The sequence below is a fragment of the Anomaloglossus baeobatrachus genome, chromosome 2, assembly GCF_048569485.1.
Source record: "Anomaloglossus baeobatrachus isolate aAnoBae1 chromosome 2, aAnoBae1.hap1, whole genome shotgun sequence".
Taxonomy (NCBI): Eukaryota; Metazoa; Chordata; class Amphibia; order Anura; family Aromobatidae; genus Anomaloglossus; species Anomaloglossus baeobatrachus.
Window position 1 is genome coordinate 42,026,404 of NC_134354.1, and position 19,652 is coordinate 42,046,055.

General features: G+C 51.3%; 1 protein-coding gene across 2 annotated transcripts in view; it reads right to left on the reverse strand.

The window, feature by feature from the left end:
• The window catches only part of ITSN1 (intersectin 1), a 287,902-nt gene that overhangs the window by 149,697 nt on the left and 118,553 nt on the right, over window positions 1-19,652 (reverse strand). For both annotated transcript variants that reach the window (XM_075335003.1, XM_075335004.1), the window contains exons 13-16: window positions 16,811-16,960; window positions 16,581-16,721; window positions 13,521-13,608; window positions 12,147-12,286 (exon numbers count right to left, since the gene is read on the reverse strand). In XM_075335003.1, coding sequence (XP_075191118.1) covers window positions 12,147-12,286; window positions 13,521-13,608; window positions 16,581-16,721; window positions 16,811-16,960 — 519 coding nt within the window. The remainder of the gene's footprint in view (window positions 1-12,146; window positions 12,287-13,520; window positions 13,609-16,580; window positions 16,722-16,810; window positions 16,961-19,652) is intronic.

The window sequence follows — 19,652 nt, forward strand, 5'->3', positions numbered from 1 at the left end:
GCCTCCGGAGGACACACAAAGTACTACACTAAAAGTGTAGCTCCTCCCTCCGAGCATATACACTCCCCGGATGACAAATCCAACCAGTTTAGTGCCAAAGCTGAAGGAGGACATCCACCCATAAGTAGATAGAGTAAAACCCGGAATAACCGGAACTTCTGTCTACAACAACAGCCGGTGAAAACACACGGGACAAGAAAGCTGCCAACAGGCAACAGGGATGGTGCTGGGTCTCCCATGTCGGAACTATAAGAAAAAGAATTTACGGTAAGTAAACAAAGAAGGGAATTTTGTTACTTACCGTAAATTCCTTTTCTTCTAGCTCCTATTGGGAGACCCAGACGATTGGGTGTATAGCTACTGCCTCCGGAGGCCACACAAAGCATTACACTAAAAAGTGTAAGGCCCCTCCCCTTCTGGCTATACACCCCCCGTGGGATCACGGGATGCTCAGTTTTAGTGCTAAAGCAAGAAGGAGGAAAGCCAATAACTGGTTTAAACAAATTCACTCCGAAGTAACATCGGAGAACTGAAAACCGTTCAACATGAACAACATGTGTATCCAAAAAAACCCAAAAATCCCGAAGGACAACAGGGCGGGTGCTGGGTCTCCCAATAGGAGCTAGAAGAAAAGGAATTTACGGTAAGTAACAAAATTCCCTTCTTCTTCGGCGCTCCATTGGGAGACCCAGACGATTGGGACGTCCAAAAGCAGTCCCTGGGTGGGTAAAGAAATACCTCATGTTAGAGCTGCAAGACAGCCCTCCCCTATGGGGAGGCAACTGCCGCCTGCAGGACTCTTCTACCTAGGCTGGCGTCCGCCGAAGCATAGGTATGCACCTGATAATGTTTGGTGAAAGTGTGCAGACTCGACCAGGTAGCTGCCTGGCACACCTGTTGAGCCGTAGCCTGGTGTCGTAATGCCCAGGACGCACCCATGGCTCTGGTTGAGTGGGCCTTTAGCCCTGAAGGAACCGGAAGCCCAGCAGAACGGTAGGCTTCAAGAATTGGTTCTTTGATCCATCGAGCCAGGGTGGCTTTGGAAGCCTGCGACCCTTTGCGCTTACCAGCGACAAGGACAAAGAGTGCATCGGAGCGGCGCAAGGGGCGCCGTGCGGGAAATGTAGATTCTGAGTGCTCTCACCAGATCTAACAAATGTAAATCCTTCTCATACCGATGAACTGCATGAGGACAAAAGGAAGGCAAGGAGATATCCTGATTTAGATGAAAAGAGGATACCACCTTAGGGAGAAACTCCTGAATGGGGCGCAGCACTACCTTGTCCTGGTGGAAGACCAGGAAAGGAGCCTTGGATGACAGCGCTGCTAGCTCAGACACTCTCCGAAGAGATGTGATCGCTACCAGAAAAGCCACTTTCTGTGATAGTCGAGAAAGTGAAACATCCCTCAGAGGCTCGAAGGGCGGCTTCTGGAGGGCAACTAGTACCCTGTTCAGATCCCATGGATCTAACGGCCGCTTGTACGGGGGTACGATATGACAAACCCCCTGCAGGAACGTGCGCACCTTAGAAAGTCGTGCTAGACGCTTCTGAAAAAAGACGGATAGCGCCGAGACTTGCCCTTTAAGGGAGCCGAGCGACAAACCTTTTTCTAACCCAGATTGCAGGAAAGAAAGAAAAGTAGGCAATGCAAATGGCCAGGGAGACACTCCCTGAGCAGAGCACCAGGATAAGAATATCTTCCACGTTCTGTGGTAGATCTTAGCAGACGTGGGCTTCCTAGCCTGTCTCATGGTGGCAACGACCCCTTGGGATAATCCTGAAGACGCTAGGATCCAGGACTCAATGGCCACACAGTCAGGTTCAGGGCCGCAGAATTCCGATGGAAAAACGGCCCTTGGGACAGTAAGTCTGGTCGGTCTGGTAGTGCCCACGGTTGGCCGACCGTGAGATGCCACAGATCCGGGTACCACGACCTCCTCGGCCAGTCTGGAGCGACGAGTATGACGCGGCTGCAATCGGATCTGATCTTGCGTAGCACTCTGGGCAAGAGTGCCAGAGGTGGAAACACATAAGGGAGCCGGAACTGCGACCAATCTTGCACCAAGGCGTCTACCGCCAGAGCACTTTGATCGCGAGACCGCGCCATGAAGGTCGGGACCTTGTTGTTGTGCCGAGACGCCATTAAGTCGACGTCCGGCACCCCCCAGCGGCAACAGATTTCCTGAAACACGTCCGGGTGAAGGGACCACTCCCCTGCGTCCATACCCTGGCGACTGAGGAAGTCTGCTTCCCAGTTTTCCACGCCCGGGATGTGAACCGCGGATATGGTGGATGCTCTGTCCTCCACCCACATCAGAATCCGCCGGACTTCCTGGAAGGCTTGCCGACTGCGTGTCCCTCCTTGGTGGTTGATGTATGCCACCGCTGTGGAGTTGTCCGACTGAATTCGGATCTGCTTTCCTTCCAGCCACTGCTGGAAGGCTAGTAGGGCCAGATACACTGCCCTGATTTCCAGAACATTGATCTGAAGGGTGGACTCCTGCTGAGTCCACGTACCCTGAGCCCTGTGGTGGAGAAAAACTGCTCCCCACCCTGACAGACTCGCGTCTGTCGTGACTACTGCCCAGGATGGGGGTAGGAAGGATCTTCCCTGTGATAATGAGGTGGGAAGAAGCCACCATTGCAGAGAGTCCTTGGCCGTCTGGGAAAGGGAGACTTCCCTGTCCAGGGATGTTGACTTTCCGTCCCATTGGCGGAGAATGTCCCACTGAAGTGGGCGCAGATGAAACTGCGCAAACGGGACTGCCTCCATTGCTGCCACCATCTTCCCTAGGAAGTGCATGAGGCGCCTTAAGGGGTGCGACTGACCTTGAAGGAGAGACTGCACCCCTGTCTGTAGTGACCGCTGCTTGTCCAGCGGAAGCTTCACTATCGCTGAGAGAGTATGAAACTCCATGCCAAGATACGTTAGTGATTGGGTCGGTGACAGATTGGACTTTGAAAAGTTGATGATCCACCCGAAAGTCTGGAGAGTCTCCAGCGCAACATTCAGGCTGAGTTGGCATGCCTCTTGAGAGGGTGCTTTTACAAGCAGATCGTCTAAGTAAGGGATCACCGAGTGTCCCTGAGAGTGCAAGATTGCTACCACTGCCGCCATGACCTTGGTGAAAACCCGTGGGGCTGTCGCCAGACCAAATGGCAGAGCTACGAATTGAAGATGGTCGTCTCCTATCACGAAACGTAGAAAGCGTTGGTGCTCTGTAGCAATCGGCACGTGGAGATAAGCATCTTTGATGTCTATCGATGCAAGGAAATCTCCTTGAGACATTGAGGCAATGACGGAGCGGAGGGATTCCATCCGGAACCGCCTGGCGTTCACATGCTTGTTGAGCAGTTTTAGGTCCAGAACAGGACGGAATGAGCCGTCCTTTTTTGGCACCACAAAGAGATTGGAGTAAAAACCTTGCCCTTGTTCCTGAAGAGGAACAGGGATCACCACTCCTTCTGCTCTTAGAGAGCCCACCGCCTGCAGAAGGGCATCTGCTCGGTCGGGATGTGGGGAAGTTCTGAAGAACCGAGGCGGAGGACGAGAACTGAACTCTATCCTGTACCCGTGAGACAAAATGTCTGTTACCCACCGGTCCTTGACCTGTGGCAGCCAAATGTCGCAAAAGCGGGAGAGCCTGCCACCGACCGAGGATGCGGAGAGAGGAGGCCGAAAGTCATGAGGCAGCCGGCTTGGAAGCGGTTCCTCCGGTTGCTTTCTTGGGGCGTGAGTGAGCCCGCCAGGCATCTGAGCTCCTTTGCTCCTTCTGAGTCCCTTTGGACGAGGAGAATTGGGCCTTGCCCGAGCCTCGAAAGGACCGAAACCTCGACTGCCACTTCCTCTGTTGAGGTTTGCTTGATCTGGGCTGGGGTAAGGAGGAGTCCTTACCCTTGGACTGTAATGATCTCAGCCAATTGCTCACCAAACAGTCTGTCTCCAGATAGTGGCAAGCTGGTTAAACATTTCTTGGAAGCAGAATCTGCTTTCCATTCCTTTAACCACAAGGCTCTGCGCAAAACCACAGAGTTGGCGGACGCCATTGAGGTACGGCTCGTAGAGTCCAGTACCGCATTGATAGCGTAGGTCGCAAACGCAGACATTTGCGTAGTTAAGGACGCCACTCGCGGCACTGCTGGACGTATGATAGAGTCCACCTGTGCCAGACCAGCTGAAATAGCTTGGAGTGCCCACACGGCCGCGAATGCTGGAGCAAACGACGCGCCGATAGCTTCATAGACAGATTTCAACCAAAGGTCCATCTGTCTGTCATTGGCATCTTTAAGTGAAGCCCCATCCTCCACTGCAACTATGGATCTAGCCGCAAGCCTGGATATTGGGGGATCCACCTTTGGACACTGGGTCCAGCGTTTGACCACGTCAGGGGGAAAGGGATAACGTGTATCCTTAAGACGTTTGGAGAAACGCTTATCTGGATAAGCATGATGTTTCTGGACTGATTCTCTGAAGTCAGAGTGGTCCAGAAAAGTACTCAATTTACGCTTGGGATACCGGAAATGGAACTTCTCCTGCTGTGCAGCTGCCTCCTCTGCTGAAGGGGCTGGGGGAGAAATATCCAACAGTCTATTGATGGCCGCTATAAGGTCATTTACCATAGCGTCACCATCAGGGGTATCTAGATTGAGAGCGGTGTCAGGATTTGATTCCTGATCACCCACCTCTGTCTCCTCATACAGAGCCTCTTCTCGCTGAGACCCTGACCAGTGTGATGACGTCGAGGGTCTTTCCCAGCGAGCCCGCTTAGGCTGCCTGGGACTGTCATCCGAGTCAGAGTCTTCAGCCTGTGATGCCTGGGACCCCCTTGAAGTACGGATTAGTTCCAACTGAGGGGGACCGGGGAGCATAGACACAGCAGTGTCCATGGTCTGAGTAACTGGCCTGGACTGCAAGGTCTCCAGGATTTTTGTCATAGTCACAGACATCTTATCAGCAAAAGCTGCAAATTCTGTCCCCGTCACCGGGGCAGGGTTCACAGGCGTCTCTGCCTGGGCCACTACTACCATAGACTCTGGCTGCCGAAGTGGCACAGGGATTGAACATTGCACACAATGGGGGTCATTGGAACCTGCCGGTAGATTAGCCCCACATGCGGCACAAGCAGTGCATACCGCCTGTGCCTTGGCACCCTTGCGTTTTGCGGATGACATGTTGTTGTCTCCTCAGAGCAATAAGGGTATAAGCCAAGAAGCGACTGTACAGTGCAATATAAATATATATGGTACAGGGAAAAAGTGCACCAAATAACACTGTGGCACTAGTGGGGCCAGCACTTATGTGCAGCTTACCGCCCGCATAAACGCGGGTGTGTGGTCGCCAGAGCCCCTTGTCTGAGTCCCCCAGAGCCTGTGTCCGTTCTCCAGCCAGACTGCATGCAGGAATGGCTGCCGGCGTCCTGTGGAGAGGGGCGGGCCCTGGGCGTGTTGAGACCAAGAGCGGGAAACTTGCGTCCCCACTGTGCCCAGTGAAAGGGCTGGAGTATGTAAATAAGACTCCAGCCCTCAGCGCTGACTATAGAACAGCGTCTCTCCCTTTCCCTGATTGACAGGGTGGGGGCGGGAACGAAGCAGAGCTAGGCCGCAAAAGCCGGGGACTAGATTTATGAGCGCTGCCGCCGTAAAAGCGCGGTCAGCGCGAGTCCCCGGCGCACTACAAGTCCCAGCCGCGCCGCCGCTCCCGGAGCGGCCGGCGCGGTAGTTCCCAACACATAAAATCACTCAGCTAAGCTGCAGTGACTCTAACCCGAGCGCGCAGCGCTACTGCCCCCGGCGCACTAGCACACCCAGCAAGTCTGGAGTGTGCGTGGCCTGTCTGTGCGGGGACACAGAGTACCTGAATGTTGCAGGGCCTTGTCCCTGACGGTACTCAGCTCCTCCAGCAGGGTCTCTGGGTCTGTGGATGGAGCCCGGCCTCAGGGTTTGGGGGCCGGTAAGATCCCACTTCCACAGAGCCCCTCAGGGGGATGGGGAAGGAAAGCAGCATGTGGGCTCCAGCCTCCGTACCCGCAATGGGTACCTCAACCTTACAAACCGCAAGTGGGGTGAGAAGGGAGCATGCTGGGGACCCTATATGGGCCCTCTTTTCTTCCATCCGATATAGTCAGCAGCTACTGCTGACTAAACAGTGGAGCTATGCGTGGATGTCTGACCTCCTTCGCACAAAGCTTGAAAACTGAGCATCCCGTGATCCCACGGGGGGTGTATAGCCAGAAGGGGAGGGGCCTTACACTTTTTAGTGTAATGCTTTGTGTGGCCTCCGGAGGCAGTAGCTATACACCCAATCGTCTGGGTCTCCCAATGGAGCGCCGAAGAAATTCTCTTTTTCTTTATCGTTCCTTATGGGAGACCCAAACCATGGGACGTCTCAAAGCAGTCCATGGGTGGGAAATAAACAAACTGAGAAGTAGGCGAAACCTAACTTCACAAATGGGCGACAGCCGTCCGAAGGATGCGTCTGCCCAAGCTCGCATCTGCCGAAGCATGAGCATGCACTTGGTAGTGCTTCGAAAGGGTGTGCAGACTAGACCAAGTGGCAGCCTGACAGACCTGCTGAGCCGTAGCCCAAGAGGCACCGACAGCTCTGGTCGAGTGCGCCTTAATCCCTGGCGGGGGAGGCATCTGAGAACATAGGTAGGCATCGGATATGGCCGACCTAATCCAATGAGCTAGGGTCGGTTTAGAAGCCGAGAGACCCTTGCGCTGACCTGTGGTCAGCACAAAAAGAGGTGCACCGCCTAAAAAAACAGCGGTGCGTGACACATAGATCCGGAGCGTCCGCACCAAATCTAAAGCATGCAACGCTTTCTCAAAGCAATGCACAGGGGCCGAACAAAGGGAAGACAATGAAATGTCCTGGTTAAGGTGGAACGGAGACACCACCTTAGGGAGAAGGCCCGGAGTTGGATGGAGAACCACCTTGTCTTGGTGAAAAAAAACCAAAAAGGGTGACTCCGAAGAGAGCACAGTCAAATAAGACTCTCCTGAGAGAAATTATGGCCACCAGAAAAACCACTTTCTGTGAAAGACTAAACAACGAAACCTCCCTAAGAGGCTTAAAGGGGGGTTTCTGTAAGGCCATGAGGACCAAAGAAAGGTCTCAGGGATCCAGAGACCGCCGGTAAGGCGGAATGATGTGAGATGCGCCCTGCATGAAGGTGCGCACCTGGGCCAGTCGGGCGATACGCCGCTGACAGAGCCGAGACCTGTCCCTTGAGGGAATGAGGGACAGACCTAGCTGCAGGCCGGACTGTAGAAAGGACAGGATGGTCGGTAAGGAAAAAACGGCCAAGGAGCATGGCCGGAAGAACGACACCAGGACAGGAAAATTCTCCAAGTCCTGAGGTAAAACCTGGCCGAGGAAGACTTCCGAGCCTGAGTCATAGTGAAGATGACCTCGGAAGGAATGCCTGAAGCCGTAAGGATTCAGGGCTCAAGAGCCACGCCGTCAATCTGAGAGCCGCAGAATTGTTGTGGAAAACGGACCCTCTGAGAGAACGTCTGGCCGGTCCGGGAGATGCCACAGCACCTCTACGAACAGACGGAGCAGGTCTGGGAACTGGGGCGATGAGTACGACCCGACGGCCCTCCATTTTGATCTTGCCCAGGACTCTGGGCAAGAGAGTTAGAGGGGGAAACACGTAGGCCAGACGGAACTGGGACCAATCTGGAACCAGCGCGTCCGCTGCCAAGGCCTGAGGATCGTGGGAGCGAGCCACGTAAACCGGGACCTTGTTGTTGTGCCGGGATGCCATTAGATCCACTCCCGGAGTACCCTGCCTGCTAAATTGACCGGAACACTGCCGGATGCAGGGCTCACTCACCGCTGTCCACGGTTTGACGGCTGAGATAATCTGCCTCCCAGTTCTCTGCGCCTGGGATGTGGACTGCGGATATGGTGGACTTGGAGTCCTCCGTCCACTGAAGGATATGTTAAACTTCCAACATTGCTAGGCGGCTGCGAGTCCTAGGACTACAGCCCTGATTTCCAGCACATTGATCGAGAGGGCTGATTCGGACGGAGTCCAAGTGCCCTGTGCTCGGTGGTGGAGAAACACTGCTCCCCAGCCGGATAGACTGGCATCCGTGGTGAGAATCACCCATGACGGGGCCAGAAAGGAGCGTCCCTGGTACAGAGAGAGGGGCCGAAGCCACCACTTAAAGAGAGCTCCTGGTCTGTGGCGACAGAGCCACCAGCCTGTGCAAGGAAGAAGTCCCTTGTCCCAACAGCGGAAAATGTCCAGCTGCAGGGGACGCAGATGGAACTGGCAAGGGGAACCGCTTCTATTGACGCCACCATCTGACCCAGCACCTGCATGAGGTGCCTGATGGAATGACGGCGGAGCCTCAGCAGAGAGCGAACCGCCAGATGAAGAGACTGCTGTTTGACTAAGGGCAGCTTCACAAGTGCCAGCAGAGTCTTGAATTGCATCCCTAGGTACGTAAGTTCCTGGGTCGGGGTCAGAGTGGACTTGCAAGCGTGGCGAGAGTGAGCGAGACACTCCGCTGACAGTCTGCACTGGATGAAGCCCTGACTAGAAGGGCGTCCAGGTAAGGAATCACTACCAACCCCTGGAGGAGCAGAACCGCAACTGGTGAATACACGAGGGGCCGTGGCTAACCCAAAGGGGAGAGCCACGAATTGGAAATATTCCTCTCCGATTACAAAACGTAGCCAACGCTGGTGTGAAACTGCGAATGGCACATGCAGAGAGACATCTCTGATGTCGATGGATGCTAAGAAATCTCCTTGGGTCATTGACTGATCGCAGAGATTCCATGCAAAATTGCCGCACCTGAACATGCTTGTTGAGAAGCTTGAGATCCAGGTCGGAAAGCACCGTCCTTTTCGGGGACTAGGAAGAGATTTGAGTAGAAATCTCAGAACCGTTCCCAGTCGGGAACTGGTACAATTACTCCATTGGCCTGCAAGAATGCCACGGCCTGTGAGAAGGCGGCGGCCTTGGAGCAGGGGGGAGTTGTCAGAAAAAAATCTGTTTGGCGGCTGAATAGAATTCTATTCTGTAGCCGTGGGAGATGGTAACCCACACCCACTGATCGAAGACGTGTTGAAACCACACGTCGCCCAAGAGGGAGAGCCTGCCACCGACCAAGGACGTTACTGGCGCGGCCAGATAATCAAGAGGAGGCTGCCTTGGTGGCAGCAGCTCCTGCCGACTTAGGACGCGGCTTCATGCGCCAGTTGGTTTACGGACCTTGGCTGAGTTAGTGGACGAGGCCGAGGGCTTAGAGGACGACCAGTTAGAGGAAACGAAAGGAACGAAACCTCGACTGGTTCCTGCCCTGGAAGGTTTCCTGGGTTGTGGCATGGAAGTACTCTTCCTGCCAAAAGCTTCCTTAATAATTTCATCCAGTTGTTCACCGAATAGACTGGTCCCAGCAAAAGGGAGTCCAGCAAGGAACTTCTTAAGAAGCATCTGCCTTCCACTCTCGAAGCCACAGGAACCTGCGGATAGCGAGGGAAGTAGCCGAGGCCACCTCAGTGCGGTGACAGTCTCCAGCTATAGGATGAAAAGACTGAAGCCTGGAAGTTAAGGCAACCAATTCGGGCATAAAGGCCCTGGTGAGGGAATGCATCTCCTCCCGAGAAGCAGAGATGGCTTTGAGAGCCCGCACTGCTGCAAAAGATGGGGAGAACGAGGCCCCTGCCGCCTCATATATAGATTTGGCCAGAAGGACAACCTGGCGGACAGTGGGATCCTCAGAGAGGTGCCGTCAGCCACTGATACAACTGTCCGGGCTGAAAGTCTAGACACCGGAGGGTCCACCCTTGGTGAATGAGCCCACTCCTTGACCACCACTGGTGGAAGGGGGAAACAGTCATCAGAACCACGCTCTGGGAAGAGTCTTTCAGGACAGGCTCTGGGCTTGGTCACAGTGAATTGAATGCTGGAGTGGATAAGGAACACACTCCTTGTTCTCTTAGGCAAGGTATACTGATGCTTTTCTGCCAAAGAGGGGTGCTCCCCTGATACAGGCGGATTGAGGTCCAGTACAAATATAATGGACGCAATCAAATCATTAGCATCTGCGTCACTTTCGGACAGATCAATGGGGTACATGGAGAGCGTCCGAGCCCCCAGTAAGGCATCCTCCTTGTCCTGCGAGTCAGCTCGTGAACCAGAGCCGCGGGGCGAGGAGGGAAAGGGGACCCTGCGTCTCCATTTTAGGAGGACTGGCTCCCAGATGAAGAATCCTCTGTGAGCTTTGCTGAGCAAGCCGTAGCAGCAGAAGCGCCCTGAGAAGGGGGCTGATGCATGCTCAGCAGTGTCCGGGACAGCTGTCCCCTGGAGAGAGGGATTCTACCCCGGAGCCGGAGCAGCCGGAGGGACCACTGGGGATAAGCCTCCAGGCTGAGGCACCACTATGTCAGAGCAGGCATCACAATGTGGTTATGTGCTCGGTACAGACAGTACGAGTCAACATGCGGTGCATAATAAAAAACAGCCTTGCAGCCCTGCACTGATATGAGACATGCTGCAGAAGTGGGGGCTCTGTCCAGAAAGACCCCCAGCAGAGTATATAAACAGAGTATATAAGCAGCAGCACAACCAGAGGTTGTGGCTTGCCAGACCGTTTAACATAACATCTCTGCTCCAGATTCCCCAGAAGTGGGGGCTTTTCGGAAAAAACCCCCCAGCAGAGTATATAAACAGAGTGTATAAGCAGCTGCACAACCGGAGGTTGTGGCTTGCCAGACTGTTTAACATAGGGGCATCTCTGTGCCCTCCAGATCCCCCAGAACTGGGGGCTCTGTCCCAGGCCCCCATTTGTCACAATGTGTTTGCAGACATTGATCTCTGTGCCCTAGAACGCTGAGAAAATGGCGTCCGCAGCGAGGAGAGGGGGCGGGGCCTACTCTGAGAGCAGGACGGAGGGCAAATGAGGCATACAGGGGAGGGAATCTTTCCTCAGTGAGGAGTGTCCCTTCCCTGTGCTGAGCAGCCGGTGGGCGGAGCCACCCTGTCTCACTGCACTGACTGACATAGAATCGAAACTAGGCCTCAGGCGAAGCCGGGGCCTAGATTTAAACATGCGGCCAGCGTGCAGGCACCATCGGCGCGGTTCTCCAGTGAAAACTGGAGAACCGTCCGGAAATGTTAAAACATACATATAACACATTCTCCCCCACAAATAAAGTACAAGGGACCCCTGGAAAGACCACTTTCTGTGGTAATAACGTCTCAGTACTTAGCTTGAGACGCAGGTGCCAGGTCCCTGGGGGGTCATCGCTCCGTCCGGCAGGATCCTGAACAGGGCTGCGGATGGAGACCGGTCTCCTGCAAAGCAGTGAGAACCGTGATGGCTCCCACTTCAAACCAGAGCCCCAAGGGATGGCGAAGGAGCGCGGCATGTGAAAGGCTCCAGCCCTGAAATCAACCTTAACAGCACCGCCGACACAGTGGTGTGAGAAGGGACATGCCGGGAGTCCAGATTGGACCCGCTTTTCTTCCAAATCTTTGAAATCAAAAATCAAAAATCAGAGGATGCATGTGTGTGTGTGACCTCCTGAACACAAAGCATTGAACTGGTTGGATTTGTCATCCGGGGAGTGTATATGCTCGGAGGGAGGAGTTACACTTTTAGTGTAGTACTTTGTGTGTCCTCCGGAGGCAGAAGCTATACACCCATGGTTTGGGTCTCCCATAAGGAACGATAAAGAAAGAATAAAAAATTAAAAACTGCATGCTTTTTTTTTTGTTGCGTTTCCCTGGCAGAAGGTGCAGTTTTGTTATTAACAAAAACTGCAGCGTGGGGACATAGCCTAATACCAAAAGAATAAAAAAACAACTGGATAGAAGCCCAATAAGCGAAGAACCCAAGTGATATATAAAGAATATAATAAAAGGAAAAACAAACCACTAGATGTCACGTTTGGTCTAAAAATGATCAAAATTCCAAGTCAGAATGAAAGAGGATCAAGCATGCTAGATTTCGACATGTCTAATCTTTTGTTTTCATTTGAGATGAGCGATGGCCAAAAAGATATCTGGCAATAGCTTGTGTCCCTCAAGTTAAGAATTCACCTGTGTTGAGATACCTGGAGTACGGACACCTTACAACAAAGCCATGAGATATAACGATAGGCAGCACCACGGCCTTTACCTTCAGCTGGTTATTGAAGACATCAATCTCTTGAAGCTTTGCCCGGGTTTCCTTCTCCACTTCATCCAGTTGGTCTCGGAGCTGCTGACGACCGGCTTCTTTTGCATCCAAAGCTCTTTTTAGTGTCAGGAGGGAGTCTCCTGGAGACAGGACAGAAGACCTCTATTAAATACTAACTACTTTACTGATATATATTTGCTCACGTGATCTCCGTTATACCATTAGTCCGTGTTGCTGGGTGCATCCTGGCCTCCTGTTCACACACCAGAAAATGTAATCTAATTTCTAGAGTAAACTACTATGACCCTTCTAAACTCCAATAATTTCCAATCACTTGGAACAAACAACCAATGTCGTTGAAAAGTTACAAATCGTTGAAATCAAACAAGGCATATGTCCGAAAACTGGTGCGCAGATTCTGAATGAGGACCCCCTGCCCCTGTGAAATAACTTTTCAGATAGACTATTTGTAAGGTGTAAATTGCAGCCTGGCGACAATCTATGATACTACTGTGAAGGTAGCCTGGGCTATAAATTGTTTTTTTCAAACGTAATAAGAATATCTGTGTATGTAAATAATCAAAATTTAGATGTCATTGCATACTTATCTGTGTGTCTATATGACAATTGCACAGACGCCATAATATGATTCTAAGCTGTATATTCAGGAAAGGGTTAACTGACAAGATGATGAAGCCAAGGTACAAATGAACAAGGGAGATATTCATTAAGTTAATTGTGAGCCTTATCAGTGGTTTCACACAGAAAGAAGAAATAATGAGCAGAGAGGTATTTTATAACATACTGGGAAAAACTGGGGAGTTGAATACTCCCTACTCCATATTCTAGTTTCAAAGTCAATGTTCCATTCTGTATAAATTGAGTCTTTTTCAATACACAAGTCCAGTCTATGACATTGGCTCATACAGTGAACACGTTTTCTGTGATCATTGTCTGATTCAGCAATATCTGCGCAGATATATAGCTAATTCGATCCGTGCCTCTGGATACTCTGAATGAAGATACCATTAGCTATCTTCACCTAAATTTCTCCCTTGACACTATCGTTAAAGAGGTTATTCCAGCAGCTCTCACTTCCACATCGATAGGTGACAGGCGTTTCTGAGGTGGTGTCCGTCGGCTACTTTGTAGGATTATCGGCAGACAGCGTATGTGGTCGTCAGGTACCACGCACGTGTCCTATTCACAAGGGCACAAGACCTGGCATGCAGCCAATGGGCACCAATTCAGTTGAGTGAGAAGTGAGAGGCGCTCGATAACTTCTTTGAATGATATAAGAAGGTTATACCAAAAAGTTCACAAAACAACAGAATGGGAAAGGTTCATGACTAGAACTTAAACAACAATACTCACGGTGCAAACTGTTCTGCTGAACTTGCTTTAGTTGGTCATTGAGCAATTGCTTCTCGGGAATCAACTTTCCAAGCAGCTGCTGAGACTCCTTAAAATAAAACAAAAGCACCAAAAAAATAGGTTATAAGCAACACATCCGGAACCTTAGAAAGCAAAAAGGAGAAAACCAGTGCTAGGGTCAAGCATGCCCAGTGTGACGCAGAACAAACAGTGCACATATATTGGGATAGGTCTGTTCTCATTAACACTTGTATTCCCCATGTTATAGCAACTTTGGAACGTGTCTCATAACTCTGCAATGTACTGTTCTTCAGTTATTCCCCCTGAAAATCTATAAATAAATTGCCTGTTACCACTCCCCTTTTTTTAAGCTTAAAAAGCATTTGAAGGGGAAAGTTTCCTTTCATTCAAGGCTCACCATACGTCTGTGCACATCTGTCCAACCTTGAACGGACTGGCCGCAGGTCTCTCGACCGGAGTATGGCAGCGTCATATATTTCTATGAGGCTGTAACTCTCAGGCCAGGTAAGCCACGGTCAGTCCGTGCACTGCTGTCAGAGATCGGATTATTGTGCATAACATCTGAATTACACAGTAGACTACTCCTGTTACGGTTGCTGCGAGCACTGGAGACTATGTACAGATTTCTTGCTACTGCACATGTGCGAGCGCTGGAGACTAAGTCCAGATTTCTTGCTACTGCACATGTGCGAGCGCTGGAGACTAAGTCCAGATTTCTTGCTACTGCACATGTGCGAGCGCTGGAGACTAAGTCCTATCTTGGAGCCATTGCACATGTGCGGGTGACATCATCGCTGACACGAGGTCACATGTCTCTGACACCTTCTATGCCGATTGGTCGCTGGTCATGTGCTTGTGACGCCTTGCTCGGTGATAGGCCAGCATGACGTCACTCTTGTCGTTCTGGCAGCCGATTGGTTCTGGTGTCCTCCATCTTGGATGAGGCACAGAGTCTATATAAGACCCTGACACACGCCGCATGGCGCTCAGTCCTCTTGGTTCATGCATGAGGGTAGACGCCCTGTGCACGTTCCTCTAGGCATTCCTCTGTCTATGCAAGGTGACCGCTACTGGCAGGGTAGCGTTCTTATACCTTACAGCTTCGGCTGCTGTCCGTATCCTTACCTCTTAGGGGAGCGGACATAGGCAGGTGCCTGAGGCACATGGTCTGGCTGGGCCTTGTGATTCGACTCGTAGGTGGACGTTGCCGCTAGGGTAACGTTCCTTATACTGCGTCTGGCAGTTGTTCGTATCCTCGCACACTAGGGGAGCGAACAGAGGTAGGAGCTTTGTGCGGCTTACGCTGCTGTTCGTCTCTTTTGCACCACTAGAAGAGCGGACCTAGGCAGGTGCCATATCTAGTGGTTTGTGTCCTCGCACACTAGTGGAGCGAACGCAGGTAGGAGCTTTGTGCGGCTTACGCTGCTGTTCGTCTCTTTTGCACCACTAGAAGAGCGGACCTAGGTAGGTGCCATTTCGCACACATTGCCTTTGTCTCTGTGATTATTAACAGAGATCATTCCACACACCCTCCAAGTAAGGGAGGAATTGCTTTACTTACTTATTATATCCTTCTGTGAGTTAACAGAGGTATTGCACTCTGCCATAGTCTGCAGCAGAGTCTTTGCACGGTGGACCCTGACTGTCTGATACTCCTTTAAGTTATTATCAGACAGCCCCCCGTAACAACTCCCTCCTAGTGCAGATTCTCTCATCTCTGGGCATCACAGACTTGGCCCTATCTTGGATCTCTTCATACCTAACCGACCGCACTTTCAGCGTCTCCCATTCTCACAGCACTTCCTCATCTCGCCCCCTATCTGTTGGTGTCCCCCAAGGCTCAGTTCTTGGACCCCTGCTGTTCTCCATCTACACCTTCGGCCTGGGACAGCTCGTAGAGTCCCACGGCTTTCAGTATCATTTCTATGCCGATGACACACAGATCTACCTCTCTGGATCTGACATTACTTCTCTACTAACCAGAATGCTACAATGTCTGTCTGCTATTTCATCCTTCTCTGCGCGATTCCTAAAGCTTAACATGGACAAAACACGATTCACTGTCTTTCCTCCTCCTCACTCAACTCCTCCAACAAGCCTTTCCATCAATCTTGATGGTTGCTCACTCGCCCCAGTCTCACAAGCTCATTGCCATGAAGTAACCCTCGACTCTGCTCTATCCTTCAAGCCACACATCCAAGCCCTCTTCACCTCATGCAGACTACAAATCAAAAATATCTCCCGGATCCGTGCTTTCCTTAACCAAGAATCAGCTAAAACATTAGTGCACGCCCTCATCATCTCTCGAATCGACTACTGCAACCTCCTGCTCTCTGGCCTCCCTTCCAACACTCTTGCACCCCTCCAATCTATCCTAAACTCTGTGGACTGCTTAATCCACCTCTCTCCTCACTATTCTCCAGCCTCTACTCTCTGCCAATCCCTTCACTGGCTTCCCATCGCCCAACAACTCCAGTTCAAAACATTAACAATGACCTACAAAGCCATCCACAACCTGTCTCCTCCTTACATCTGTCACCTAGTCTCCCTATACCTACCTGCACGCAACCTCAGATCCTCTCAAGATCACCTTGTCTACTCCTCTCTTATCTCCTCTTTCCACAATCGCATACAAGATTTCTCCCGTGCCTCCCCCATACTCTGGAATGCTCTACCTCAGCACATCAGACTCTCACCTACCGTGGAAAGCTTCAAGAGGAACCTGAAGACCCACCTCTTCCAACAAGCCTACAATAACCCTCAGTCCAGTACACCACTGCGCAACCAGCTCTGTCCTCACCTATTGTACCATCACCCATTCCCTGTAGACTGTGAGCCCTCGCGGGCAGGGTCCTCTCTCCTCCTATACCAGTCTGTTTTGTACTGTTAATGATTGTTGTATACCCTCTTTCACTTGTAAAGCGCCATGGAATAAATGGAGCAATAATAAAATTAATTATTATTATTAATAATTTGAGAGTGAAAGGAAAAACACGAGTACAAAACTTCAGGCAGACGCATGAGAAGAACATTATGTACCTGTAGTTGCTGCTGCAGATGTGTAATTTCGGCGATCCTGAGCTCACGGGACTTGTTTGTACTTTCTATCTCTTGCCGCTGTGTAGTAAGTCGATATCGGATGTCTTGAAGCTTGCCTTCCAGCTGATGCTTTTTGTCATTCTTTAATAAAAACATAAAACCCATCCTTAAAAGATTAATACCATCTGGTCAGGGGCTACCTAAATATCAAATACGGAATAAGAACTTACTAAAGCTTCCAGCTCGAACTCGAGTGTCTTCTTCTTTGCCTTCAGGACCACGATATCCTCTTGTTCCCTATTTCTCTGATTTAGCAGCTCCTGGCGTCGATTTCGCTCCCATTCTAGTTGCCGCTGACGTTCTAGTTCTCGCTTTGCAGCCTGACAAGAAGACAAATGCTTTAAGAATACAACACTGGCAAAAAATCATTTGGATTCTAACGTTAAAAGGGGCTCTCCAGTTTTGGGGGGGACAAGTTTGCAGCCACTTTGTGACTGCCGACTCTTGAATCTTCACAGTTCGTGCTGTCAGGATTCTCCATAGCATGAGTGGACAATCATATAACTACAAGTGTATGATTTGCACACTTCCAGCTACATTCCAACTAGACTTATCCAGCCTCACTATTTACTTGTATTGGGCAAGGCAGTGCACTTCTAGTTGGCATGTGACTGCACGTATGCAAGCCACATGTCCGCCAGCGCCAGAAAATCCCGACAGCATGCAGCGTGAGGATTCACTCGCAGTCCCCAAGGTCGGAAAACCCCTTTAATCATCCATCCTTCATGATAATTGTGTAATGTGAATGGCTTGACATGTTCAAAAACGTTTGTTTACCGTGCATGAAATTGTTTAGGAATCAAAAAAAAATTCTCATTCATCTTTCGAAAATTGAGGAATTTGAGATGTAAATGGAAATTGTTCGCTTGTTTAACGATCTGACCGTCAATAAAGAAGGGAATTTTGTTACTTACCGTAAATTCCTTTTCTTCTAGCTCTTATTGGGAGACCCAGACGATTGGGTGTATAGCTACTGCCCTCCGGAGGCCACACAAAGCACTACACTAAAAAGTGCAAGGCCCCTCCCCTTCTGGCTATACCCCCCCGTGGTATCACGGGTTCTCCAGTTTTAGTGCCAAAGCAAGAAGGAGGAAAGCCAATAACTGGTTTAAACAAATTAACTCCGAGTAACATCGGAGAACTGAAAAACCGTTCAACATGAACAACATGTGTACCCGCAAACAACAAAAACATCCCGAAGGACAACAGGGCGGGTGCTGGGTCTCCCAATAAGAGCTAGAAGAAAAGGAATTTACGGTAAGTAACAAAATTCCCTTCTTCTTCAGCGCTCTATTGGGAGACCCAGACGATTGGGACGTCCAAAAGCTGTCCCTGGGTGGGTAAAGAAATACCTCATGTTAGGGCTGCAAAACAGCCCTCCCCTACGGGGGTGTCACTGCCGCCTGCAGGACTCTTCTACCTAAGCTGGCATCCGCCGAAGCATAGGTATGCACCTGATAATGCTTGGTGAAAGTGTGCAGACTGGACCAGGTAGCTGCCTGGTACACTTGTTGAGCCGAAGCCTGGTGTCGTAATGCCCAGGACGCACCCACGGCTCTGGTTGAGTGGGCTTTTAGCCCTGAAGGAACCGGAAGCCCCGCAGAACGGTAGGCCTCTAGAATTGGTTCTTTGATCCATCGAGCCAGGGTGGCTTTAGAAGCCTGCAACCCCTTGCGCGGACCAGCGACAAGGACAAAAAATGCATCGGAACGGCGCATGGGCGCCGTGCGGGAAATGTAGAGTCTGAGTGCTCTCACCAGATCTAACAAACGTAAGTCCTTTTCATACCGGTGAACCGGATGAGGACAAAATGAAGGCAAGGATATATCCTGATTAAGATGAAATGAGGATACGACCTTAGGGAGAAACTCCGGAATGGGGCGCAGCACTACCTTGTCCTGGTGGAACACCAGGAAGGGAGCCTTGGATGACAGAGCTGCCAGCTCAGACACTCGCCGAAGCGATGTGATCGCAACGAGAAACGCCACCTTCTGTGACAGGCGAGAAAGGAAACTTCCTTCAGAGGCTCGAAAGGCGGCTTCTGGAGAGCAACTAATACCCTGTTGAGATCCCATGGATCTAACGGCCGCTTGTACGGAAGTACGATATGACAGACCCCCTGTAGGAACGTGCGCACCTTAGAAAGACGTGCTAGACGCTTCTGAAAAAACACGGATAGTGCCGAGACTTCCCCCTTAAGGAAGCCGAGCGACAAGCCCTTTTCTAACCCCGATTGCAGGAAGGAAAGAAAAGTAGGCAATGCAAATGGCCAGGGAGACACTCCCTGAGCCGAGCACCAGGTTAAGAAAATCTTCCACGTTCTGTGGTAGATCTTAGCAGAGGTGGACTTCCTAGCCTGTTTCATGGTGGCAACGACCCCTTGGGATAATCCTGAAGACGCTAGGATCCAGGACTCAATGGCCACACAGTCAGGTTCAGGGCCGCAGAATTCCGATGGAAAAACGGCCCTTGGGACAGTAAGTCTGGCCAGCCTGGTAGTGACCACGGTCGGCCGACCGTGAGATGCCACAGATCCGGGTACCACGATCTCCTCGGCCAGTCTGGGGCGACGAGTATGACGCGGCTGCAATCGGATCTGATTTTTTTTTTTTTTTGCGCAGTACTCTGGGCAAGAGTGCCAGAGGTGGAAACACATATGTGAGCCGGAACTGCGACCAATCTTGCACTAAGGCGTCTGCCGCCAGAGCTCTGTGATCGCGCGATCGTGCCATAAATGCCGGGACCTTGTTGTTGTGCCGAGACGCCATTAGGTCGACGTCCGGCACCCCCCAGCGGCGACAGATTTCCTGAAACACGTCCGGGTGAAGGGACCATTCCCCTGCGTCCATACCCTGGCGACTGAGGAAGTCTGCTTCCCAGTTTTCTACGCCCGGGATGTGAACTGCGGATATGGTGGATGCTGTGTCCTCCACCCACATGAGGATTCGCCGGACTTCCTGGAAGGCTTGCCGACTGCGCGTCCCTCCTTGGTGGTTGATGTATGCCACCGCT